This window comes from Lygodium microphyllum, chromosome 3, assembly GCF_053477565.2.
Source record: "Lygodium microphyllum isolate KBCC chromosome 3, Lygodium_microphyllum_v1.1.10, whole genome shotgun sequence".
NCBI classification, from domain to species: domain Eukaryota; kingdom Viridiplantae; phylum Streptophyta; class Polypodiopsida; order Schizaeales; family Lygodiaceae; genus Lygodium; species Lygodium microphyllum.
The window spans coordinates 54757976-54769845 of record NC_141137.1 but is presented as its reverse complement, the minus strand read 5'-3'; the positions used below and the strand labels follow the sequence as shown (position 1 = coordinate 54769845).

The window sequence follows — 11870 nt, the reverse complement described above, 5'->3', positions numbered from 1 at the left end:
CTAAACTAAAAGAAAAAGAACAAATGAACTCACAAACAAAGAAATAGAAAAATTAAATCCATATAACAAATAATAAGAATGTACATGTAACTAACCTGCCTTCTTAGCAAAGGTGGTACATGACCTAAATTAACTCAAATTACAGGAAGCATTTAATTCAAAAATTTGAAATTACACACTTTACCAATTAATCTTGGATAGCCAACACCTGATTGGCCCCCACAACTAGCACCCCTTGTAGTATTTATTTAACTTGCATTGCTAAAGGTTGAAGTACACTAAGATATGGAGTGATCTCCTTTAATCTTCAATAGAATGGCTCTCATAAATTACTACTAACTCTTGGATTGAATTTGCTCCTTGATTGAGCTTCAATCCAGGCATAATTGGGTCTTCAATCTCTTGCATGAAGCCATAATAAATAGAGAATGGGATCACCACTTTGATCAACTACAAATTATTTGCCATCCATTGCTACCCCAAGTTCAGGGTCTTTAGTAAATGGGCATGGATCCCAAGGTGGCTAAGAAACCCTAATTATTGTTGTAAATCAGGGTTTTCAACAACAATTTCGTCAATTGCTCTCCAACTATAGTTGGAAATGGCTTAAATTTGCCAAGGGATTATCAATAAATGAGAGAAAAGATTGAGGAGAGAAATTTTTCAATTTTGTCTCAAAAACTAGGGGTAGATCAATTGTTGCGAGGTTGTGGGATAGCAATTAATGTTGTTACCAGCTACATGAGGTCTTCAGAAGCTGTCATCTTGCCACGATTGCAACCATCTCCTACTAGATCTGACACATGCTATGGGAGCCTCCCTAGCTAGAACTACCCAAAAGTTGCTGGCATCTTCTACTATAGTACTCTCGCCTCCTCCACATTTCACAAATGACTAGAATCAGCCTCTATCAGCCCCAATCTGTTAGAGCTTCAGTCACCTCAAGGATTTGGGCAGGGCAATTTAGGCCATCATTGAGATGTAAGGGGTAGGTATGCAGTTAGGTATGCAATCAGCTAGGCAATCATCAAGGCAACACAATAGTTACCACATCTGCATAAACATCAGGCAACATAGTTGAGTAGCAAGATAGCAGTCGAAACTACCACGTGGCAAGTCGACTAGGATTTATAGCAATTGAATAGTTTGTGTATCCATCACAACTACATTTAATGCAAGCCAAGTGCATCATTTTATTACTTTTTTTATGCTATTTATAGGACACTTACTACCTAGTCATTTCTCACTAGGGTTGTCAAGATGAGAGATCTTTGGTTGTTCATACATTCACAACCCGATGTATATATTCTACCTTCTGTATTCAACATTCATTATTTGAAATCTTCAACATTCTACTATCTATTTCTCTCTCGCTTCTCTCTAGTTCACTCTTTTCTTTCAATCTGGTCAAATGCTTCCACATCATTGACTATGCATATTGAGACTCCTACTAATGAAAAGATTGTTTCCCCTATAATTGCCCCCATTAGTGAATGTTCCACAAAGACATGTGCAATAGGAAAAGTGATGAGGGGAGTATCTGCCTCCTCCCCATTGGGCACATGATACATTTCATGATACAATGATTGAGGAACTTCCAAGGAGTGGCAATAGGATGGACCATTGTGATCTGAAAGGAACAAAGCACATTCTAGAGAGCTTGTGTGTACTAACTAAGGGTTGATGACCCATGCCATGCAAGATCAAGAGCTAGCATCCATAAAAGAGGCACTATAGTCTACTCATTGATGGAAGGCCATGGAGCGGGAGTTGGAGGCTATGGAGCAGAATGGTGCTTGGTAGCTTGTGCCACATCCTATTCATAAGAAGGCTATTAGGGTGAAATGGGTCTTTAAGACCGAGTATTTTGGTGATGGCACACTCGATAAACACAAGGCAAGATCCGTTGCCATATCTTTTGCACTGTGGCTCAGTATGGACTTAACAACACTTTTTTCCCCACAGCTCGCATGACTACCATCAAGATAATTTTTGCTTTAGCCAGTCATAGAAGATGGATGGTCTTTCAATTGGATGTTTAATCAACTTTTCTTAATGATGATTTGCAAAAGGAGATCTATGTTGAGCAACCTCCTGGTCTCTTTTCTTGGCAAAAGTTGGGATATCAAAGATCTACTTCCAATCCAAACCTTTATGTCAACTGTTCAATTGGAGGATGCATAGTGTTTATACTCTATGTAAACAATCTCATTTTGATAGGTGACCATGCCCATATGATCAAGCAATCAAAGAAGGCACTTTATAAAGAGTTTGAGATGGCAGATACGAGACTTCTTCATTTCTTTCTAGGTCATGAGATAGGCAAACTTAGGGGAATCCTTTCTCTCCCAATAGTGTGTAGGAGCTCTTGGCCACTTCTAATATGACAAAGTATCACACTCCTCTACTCTTATGGATCCAAATAGGAAGGTAGTGAATGTTTCCAGATATTGACAGTTGATTGGGTCATTGATTTGGCTTCTTGACACCAAAATTGATTTGCATTTTTCACGTTGTTTGTCTGCAGACTTTATGAGTGAACCAAGAAGGTCCATTGGCAAGTTGCTTGCAAGTTGCTTTGAGGATATTGCAATTCCTAAAGGGAACCCTCGACTGTGGTCTATTTTATCTCAATGAGTGCAAGTGATTTGTAATTCAACTTTGGTGCTTCGAAACTTGATAGACTAAGATTGGGCTGGTGATGTTGATCAAAGGCAATCCACTATAGGCTATTGTTTCTTCTATAAGTACAGATGTTATTTCTTGGAGCAACAAGAAGCTACCTACTGTCACCCTATCTTCTACAAAGGCAAAGCATCAAGTGGCATCTTCTACCACTTGGGAAACCATTTTGGCTTTGGAGATTGTTAGGCGAGCTTGGATGTGAGCAACCTAAAGCCACCAAATTTCTGTGACAATGAGAATTGCATATCCTTAGCATGGAATCCCATATTTCATGCGAGGATAAAGGACATTGAGATTCAATACACTTCATCCGTGAAGAGATATTGGATAAGACCATTTGGAGCATCATAAGAAGAGAGATAATTTGGCAGATTTGTTTACCAAGGCACTTCCTCATGCCATTCTTCATGAACGTTCCAAATCCATGAGCCTTATGCTACATCCAAGTTCTAAAAGGGGGTGTTTTGGTCACCTCCAAGGCGGGGGCACCAGATTGGGCAATGAAATTTAGACGAACATCATGATATACAGGAGCAAGCTGAGTAGGTATGCAATTGCCTAGGCAATTTTGGGCACTGATCAAGGTAGGAAGACAATCATCACATCCACACAAGATAGCAACAAAGTCACATAGGCAAGGCAACCGTCAAATCTACCACATGGCAAGTCAACTAAGATCTACAACAATTGGACAATCATCCAATAGTCTTCTACATTTACTACAAGCCAACTACATAATTTTATTGCTTTACCATATGTTATTTATAGCAAACTTCATGTCCGATCATTTCTCACTTGAGTTTCATGCAAGGTGACTTGTAGAGATCTCAATTGTTCATACATTCACATCCCATTGTACACATTCTACCTTTTGTATTCAATATTCATCCTCTACAATCTTTAGCATTCTTCTCTCTCTCTCTCTCTCTCTCTCTCTCTCTCTCTCTCTCAATCCAATCATATGCTTCTGCATTGTTACACTTCGACACAATTAGCCTTCTGCATTGTTACACTTCGACACAATTAGCCTTCCCCCAACTTGTGTGGAAAAGTTTTGCCACTTAGCAACCTTTTAAATGCAATTTTTAGAGACTTAATTAGTGCTTAAATTTTAATTTCTAAAATTTAATTTGTTATCCATTTGTCCTTACCCAAGAACTACTAGTACCCATTCTATTTAATCTACTTAACCCCCATGGAACATTAAGTTGTTCCAAGCACTAATTGGCTTAGGACTAGCACAGATTAATTAATAAATGCCTAGTCCCAATGTTACCACATGATATTTTAAAGGCCCAATTAAGGGCCTAAACCAAAACTAAGACCAAGCACTCGTAAATACATGTCTAGCATAACTTTACACAGCCTTTGCCAATGTCACCCACTACTCACCTACGGTACTTAGGCCAAGACCATAACTTAACTAGCTTGCACTTCACATGTGCACGACTTAATAATGCCAACACTAAGCATTAAAAATACACGTCCCTGTCGCAGATAGATCACTTCCTGTCGCAGATAGACCACTTGGCTATGGGCAACCAATAGAATGCTCCCAACCTCCTGCTCCAATGAAGGATGCAGGCGTGCTAAGATGATACAGTGGAGGAGATAAGAGCACATATATAGGACAGAAGTGGAGTTGATGTTGATCAGGTCAGCCAGCAAAGGAGGCCAGAAATACAAGTTGGCTAGGCTGCTGAGAATGGTCTGACCATAGGATAGTAGTGGGGTTAATGTGGATCACGTCGACCAGCAAAGGAGAAGGCCAGAAATACGAATCGGCCAAGATGGGAATGATACAATGCAGGAGATACAGCACAGCTGAGAATGGTCCATGCATAATGAAGAAATGCACCTAATGCTCGCCATAAGTGCCCACTCAGCTGTCGAAATGATACATCCATGCAAACCATCCATCGCATCATATATATAACGTTCACAGTAAAGCCTTAAATCAGGGTGAGGTGAGACATTATTCTTTTGAAATTTAAAAATGGGCTTTGCTGCAAGATTTTGGAGCTTGATCAATCCAGTTGTCTGATACTCCAGCAAATCTGTGGTTATTTCGCAAAGCTCCTTGGAGATCAATTAAGCAATCACTTCTTAGGGATAATTGCTGATAACCTTTCAAGGAATATAGACTAGTTTGTTCAGGCTTAGCTTTGTCTCACTGGCAATGTTAATATTCTCCTACAGGACGAGCAGAGTATAAGAAATCTCTTGCAGCTTCATGAACCATTTATGAAATTTCGAGTTCTAAAGACAATAAAACACAGGTTCTTAGAATCCATCTTGGTGATGACAATGTTCCTAATCATACATAGTGACATGGGACAGATTCTGGGGACACGGATGTCGATTGGTAAATGTGATCCTCATTCTGAATTAGACAAGGGCATTTGGAGCTCTGACATTGTATTTGTCGGTCATTTTATCGGTCCTTGACACTTTAGGTGGATATCACACCACTGCATTTCATCTCCAACAGGGTGGACATTCTGATGGTGGTCAGGCTGATCTGGGTGGCCATATTTTGGGCCCTAACCAGTTCAAGTGCCAGTTGTGGCATCAGTTTGGCTATTTATAAACAAACCCCAACTCCATTCATCCATCAACTGTTCATTCAGCCAGCCCTCATTCATCGTCTCACCTTGCCTCCATCGAGCACCCACATTGATACTCTAAGCTGCATATTGGAACTGACCGTTGCAGCCTTGCATTTGGCCAGACTCTCCAGCTATATAATAGCTTGCATGGTATTTATGAAAACCCAATCCTTAAGACATGCCTGGTGCTTGATAGCATTACTAGAAAGACTACATCAAAGGTTACACCAATAAATGCCCAAGGCAATAGCTGACAAGTTGAGAAGTTTGTCACAACAAACAACTTATCAAAACATATTAGAGATCTTGATTTCTGACAGCATGATGGTCAGCTCATCTTACAAAATTGTGAGGCAAGAAACTATCTTCGAACATTTAACAAAATACAAGGCAGTTAACTAAGACTGTAAATCTCTCAAGCAAAATTATTATTTGCCAGCTCCACCTGGCCAACTCTCTCAGATGATTCTGAAAACCTCCTTGGCAACAGCTACAGTAAAATTAATATCATCTTCTGTATGAGCTAGACTAGTGAAGCCCGCTTCATATTGCGAAGGTGCAAAATAGACTCCCCTTTCAAGCATTCCTCTGTGGAATCGAGCAAACTTCTCTGTATCACTTTTCTTTGCATCAGCAAAACTAAAGACTGGACCTACTGTGAAGAAGAAACCAAACATGCCCCTGATATGACCTCCACACAACTCATGTCCAGCATTGCGTCCTGCCTCAAGCAATCCATCAACCAGTTTTCCAGTAACCTTATCAAGATATTCATACGTTCCAGGATTCTGTAACCGTTTCAAGGTCATGATTCCAGCAGTCATTGCAAGTGGGTTACCACTTAATGTACCTGCTTGGTACATGGGTCCAGCTGGGGCAACCATTTGCATGATGTCTTTACTTCCACCATAAGCTCCCACAGGTAGCCCACCTCCAATTATCTTGCCTAATGTGGTGAGATCAGGTGTTATGCCAAAATATTCCTGTGCACCACCATATGAGAGCCTGAATCCAGTCATAACTTCATCAAACACTAGAAGAGCCCCATCAGACTTAGTGAGTTCACGCAAACCTTCCAAAAACTCCCTCTTGGGGACAATAAAGCCAGAATTTCCCACAACTGGTTCAAGGACTACAGCTGCAATCTGACCCTTGTTCTTCTCAAACAGCTCCTTGACAGCTTCCAGGTCATTATATGGTGCAGTCAAGGTTGAAGCTGTGGCTCCTGTAGGGACACCAGGTGAGTCTGGCAAGCCAAGCGTTGCCACCCCACTTCCAGCCTTCACCAAGAATGAATTAGCATGTCCGTGGTAGCATCCTTCAAACTTGATAATTTTCTCACGTCCGGTATAAGCTCTCGCCAGACGTAACATGCTCATACAGGCTTCTGTTCCTGAGTTGACAAAGCGAACCATTTCAATGCTTGGAACAGCTTTGATAACCATCTCAGCAAGGATGTTTTCCAATACACAAGGTGCACCAAAGCTTGTGCCTTTTTTAAGAGCTTCTACCAAAGCTGCATTCACCTGTCAGTGAACATATCAAACAGAAAATTAGTGTCCCTAGACATATGTTAATGTGAATAAGAGAAATCAGACTTCAGATGTTACCTCATCATCTGAATGACCAATGATAGCAGGACCCCATGTCCCTACATAATCAATGTACTCATTTCCATCAACATCCCAAGCTCGGGAACCTTTGACCCGATCAAAAACAATGGGTTGTCCACCAACAGATTTGAATGCTCTTACAGGAGAATTCACACCACCAGGCATCAAATCCTGTAGGATACAAAAAGACTTTATACCTCTTACACTGCACTCATAATACAAATTGATGTCAGAGCTTTCAACAGCCAAAATTCAGAGACGTATGCAAAGAAACTGCATAATGATTATAATGATAATTATGTTAAAGACATTAGAACACCAATGATGCCAAATACAATGCAGACAACAATAGTGACAACCTGATAATTATGTTTATACATAAAATATTGCACTTTTTTGCCATTTCAGAAATTGGTCATTGAGCTGATTAAATTTGCAAAGGCACTTGCTAGCACTGCAGTACGTGAGAGGCAATAAATTCACTCTATTCCCTGGCATTTTTGTGGAATGTCATCCTCACCTGAGGCAAAGGGTCTGAAACTTTGTTATTAGATAAGTCAGGAATCCTAATGCATTTCATTATAGCCCATTATGATGAAAGGACCTGTTTTTATTATTTGTAACAGACAAGTGGACGAACATTGATATCACAGAACTATTGCTCACATTGTCTTATGCCAGTGTACAAGTTTCACTCTTCCATTCAATTCTCATGTATTGCAATGCAGGCCTCCCACATGGTACCAAAGGCTTGTCTGTTGAGTTCTTGCTTTTTCTTTCACTTATTCACCAACGGCTGCCTTCATCCTTCATTGCACCTCTTGCATTGTGCAGATAGATGTGGGGCAGCAGAAGGAAAAGATGGAGATGGTGGTGATTGTACCAAGTATATTGACTCTATACCATCCCATGGCATGCCGAAAACTCTCAGGTGGTAGCACTTCCTTTTCTGAAGGCACACTAATGTTTTCCATCGGTGCAGAGTCAGGCCCTTTTCGATGGCTAGAGGGTACGGCTTAATAGTCACACTAGTGATATTGGTGAAAGTAGTTGGCAGACATGTGGAGATTTCGTTGCACAGGGCATGCAGAGTGCAGCTATGTTTTCGCAGAAGCTACTCTTACAGTCTTTAAGACAGTATCTTTACTGCTTTGGGCTGATTTTGAACCAAAGCATTCGATAGTATATAAGGAATGCATTCTACCACACTGTTTTCTGCCATATTTTCTGGCACTCGAGAATATACAACTCCTGGCTGCTATTTGTTTCATTGATAATACTTGCACCTCCGAATGCAAAAGTCAGGATGATTCCGCCGCTGGACATCATCATCATCGCATCTGCATTTTTTGGCTACTAGTACATTCTCAACATCAGAATTCAGCATCCTGCATCATCAACTAGAACTCAGCTGCTATGTTTCATCACCCTCAGCTCCATTCTACTTTGTCTACATCCTTCTTGATTGTTTTACTGCACTCAAGTTCCACACAGAAAGGGCAACACTCTCCAATGCCTCCCTAGGCTTGCACAATAAGAGTCGGTGGTCATTGGACAGCTCTGCTCCCTGAGTACCCACAGTGTATCACTTTCTTCATTCATTCATTCGTCAGATACTCATCTCCCTCTTATGCGTTTTGCATTCTAGTCTGAGTTCACTGTGAGAGGATTCCAGAAGAAAAGGTGAACAAATTGGAAAAGAGGGGAAACTCCTTACTGCTTGATCAACCTAAGATGTTCTATTCTTGGGTTAACTTGAATTATTCCATTCGAAAACAACAATCAGCTAAGTAACAAAAAAAATCCAGCATACATATAAATGTTGTTAATATAATCACACAGTGTCCATCAAGACCAAGGGGAACAAATGCACAAGAGAACCCCAGAGAAAAAAGTGAACACAAAGGGGGAGGTCCATGACCCAGATCACAATAAACATGGCAATGCAAACACAATCACCAAACTATGCCAATGTTAATAGCAAGCTCAATGGCTATGACACTTGGTGCTTGTCATAAATGCCAGGCTTTCACTCAACAAACAGGTAAGAAACCAGTATCAACCAACACATTACTAAATCCCACTTGTCACTGCCTCCCCAACACTGTGAGTCAGTCACAATGGTTATTCCAGGTAAATATTGTCTCACCTGAGCACAAAAAAAGGACAAATTATTGACATCCATGCCAAGCTATGCACTTATTTAAAGTAATAAAAGAAACTTTCAAGATCAAAACAAAACCACCATACAACTGCCATTTGCATATGTTGAAGTCTGGCACCTTTGTGTAATCAGCCTGTCTGAGGATTTCATGCCAGCTCTAACACTGACAAATGATTTTCCATGGCTAGCTATATTCTCAATCCAACCTTTGACTTGACTAATTCTTCTTGATGCAATTGTCTTTTTTATAAGAATACATGTAGCATATTGTTTTTGTACTCACAAAGCTTGAAGTAGTGCTCAAACTAGTCAGTTTGAAGGTTGATGCAATTGTCTTTTTTATAAGAATACATGGAGCATATTGTTTTTGTACTCACAAAGCTTGAAGCAGTGCTCAATCTAGTCAGTTTGAAGGATGATATCCTTCTAGAAAGTCTACGCGTGCCATGTGCTGCCTGGATAGACCTGCTTAAATAGATGACTCATTGCCACGCATGCTGTGCTGAGAGAATGATGCTTCACAAAACGATGAGAGAGCGAACACGAATATTCTCAAGATTACACTGCCATTCCGCTTTGCTTGTAAGAAATGGTAGGGTTTTAAAAACGAACAAAAACACATAACAGCTATGAATCTCACAGGAGATTGAAGAGCAAAGCACCGGCCTGCTGGCTGGAGAAAGAAACTGCGAATACTCCGGGCATGTTAAAACTTCACCTTATTCGCTCAAGGTCAAGAGACGCACAATCTTTCAACAACGCAAATTGAACAGAGACAAGTTGTGTAAAGGCAGAGACACTGAGAGAACCAAGGCTTGATGGCGCACCTTTGCGGCAGTGAAGATCTCCTCGGACTTCTTGGTGACGAACTTCTTCTCCAGCGAGACGGCCATTCGAACGTCCAGCCTAGCCGGCAGTTGGACTTTGGAAGAAGGCGCGGGAGAGGCGGAGAGGGATGCAGCGGAAGGCTCTCCGCGGCGGAGGCCGCACCAGTCAGCTGTCGTATTGGCAAGTCGGGCAGCCATAGCTTCTCTCTGTCTCTCTCTCTCTCTCGCACTTCTGAAGAGGGCCTCCCGGAACGCACTGGTTCCACTTTCGTTTCGTATAGTCTTCCGAATGGCGAACAATCATATCTTGTTCTGTCCAATCAGATTTTCCGTTCTCTCCACGCTGTCATCCTCGTCATACTTGGAAAGTTGGCCCAGTCGACAAAAAAGTTCTCACTATTTAGGTTACCTCCCAAAACCAAAGAAAAAGTCTATCTTGTCTATGGGCAACTCCACAAAAATTTTGAAACTGCGTGGCCCACTGAGTTGAGTTTTCTAAACAACCAAAAAATAATATAATATAATGCAATGAATATATAAAAGTAAAATTAAATCTTGTGTGGATATTTACAGCTCACATGCACTCGGCCACGAAACTTTTCAACCTAAACCTTCAGTCTCATCTAATAGGCCTCTTATGTGCCTTCTTAGAGACCTGCCATATCTTTCTCCAAAATCTAAATATGACTAGATAGTCTTTCCTAATTGCTTGATAGATATCCGTGGCAATAATTCTGTTCTCCTTCATAAGAACTGTCTCTATTGCTCCACACATGCTTGGAATGAAGACAGGGTAGAGATGAACTCATTGGAGGAGGTCACATCCAAATTCAATTTGGCGGAGGAAGAGAGAAGATGCATCAAGAAGGCGTTGCATGATAAAAGGGACACTTGGTCCCCCATCCACCAAAATCGGACCAATGAGCTATCGTTGGGTAATCATAAGGGTAAATTAGTTGCCAAAATGAAAGGAAGGTAATATTTTTAGAAGGAGAGACTAGAGATTGCTGAGAAAATTCACCGCAAGTGGAAAGACAATCACTCCCATATGGATCTAGATACTTGGAGGAGAAGACTTGCCAAAGCTTAAAGGTCTATTCCAAGTAGGCAACTTAACCTCCTAATTTGGAAAGTAGTTGCAAGAAAACTCCACTCTTTATGAGCTAAGTGCAATTCTACTCCACTCTCACCCTTGATTTATAGCCATGCGATCCTTGTACATATATTGTGAAAGCACACACATAACATATATACACACATACATATGTATGCATGCACACATATGTGCAAACACATATACTCATGTATGCACATATGCACACATACCCATAGACACATAAACATATGAATGAGAGAGGGGCAGATAGGAAAAATTGGAGAGAGAGAGAGAGAGAGAGAGAACTATAGAGAACAAAGGAATTAAAGGAGACAAGAGAGAATGGATGCAAACTTAGAAAGCATGTACATATGCATACATGCACATGCATGCATATATCAAGAGAGATGAAGAGAGAGAGAAGAAGAACAATAATAACAACAATAGATGAGGGACATAAGTGCAAAAAATAGAGGAGAGATAAGAGAGAGAAAAAAGAGAGGGGAGAGAAAAATGATGAGCATATGAGACCAGACAAATAGACACATGTATATAAATAACACACACACATACATACATACATACATAGTTGGCTTCTTTTTTACTCAACCATGCATGAGCCTTCTTGCTAAATGCAACATGCATTAGGGCATGAAGTCCCCTAATTGTTATTGACACTGATTCTTCAAACCCCTGCATGAAGCACTAAAAGAACCATGCCACGAAGTGCCGAGATAATCTAAGCATAAAGCACCTAGTAGACATGATAACAACGTGTAAATATTGTGTGTAAGAATGGATGTACTCAAATCACTCAAGTGATTTGAGTACTTCTAACCAAATTGGTGGGTTCCAATGCCTCAAAAAAACGCCTAT

At 40.7% G+C, this 11870-nt stretch overlaps 1 protein-coding gene across 1 annotated transcript; it reads right to left on the bottom strand.

Annotated features, from left to right (window-relative positions):
• Positions 1 to 5560: 5560 nt before the first annotated feature.
• On the bottom strand, positions 5561 to 10165 carry LOC148038353 (uncharacterized). Its single transcript, XM_087670953.1, has 3 exons — positions 9899 to 10165; positions 6905 to 7078; positions 5561 to 6820 (listed from the first exon to the last, which is right to left on the bottom strand). The coding sequence occupies exons 1-3, from the start codon at positions 10094 to 10096 to the stop codon at positions 5753 to 5755; spliced, it is 1440 nt and encodes a 479-aa protein (XP_087527079.1). The 5' UTR covers positions 10097 to 10165; the 3' UTR covers positions 5561 to 5752.
• Between the last annotated feature and the right edge of the window lie 1705 nt (positions 10166 to 11870).

Coding starts and splice junctions, on each gene's coding strand:
- LOC148038353 (XM_087670953.1), bottom strand. CDS start 10,096: ATGGCTGCCCGACTTGCCAATACGACAGCTGACTGGTGCGGCCTCCGC. Junction 7,079..9,898: donor AGATCTTCACTGCCGCAAAG/GTGCGCCATCAA, acceptor TGTATCCTACAG/GATTTGATGCCTGGTGGTGT. Junction 6,821..6,904: donor TTGGTCATTCAGATGATGAG/GTAACATCTGAA, acceptor GTTCACTGACAG/GTGAATGCAGCTTTGGTAGA.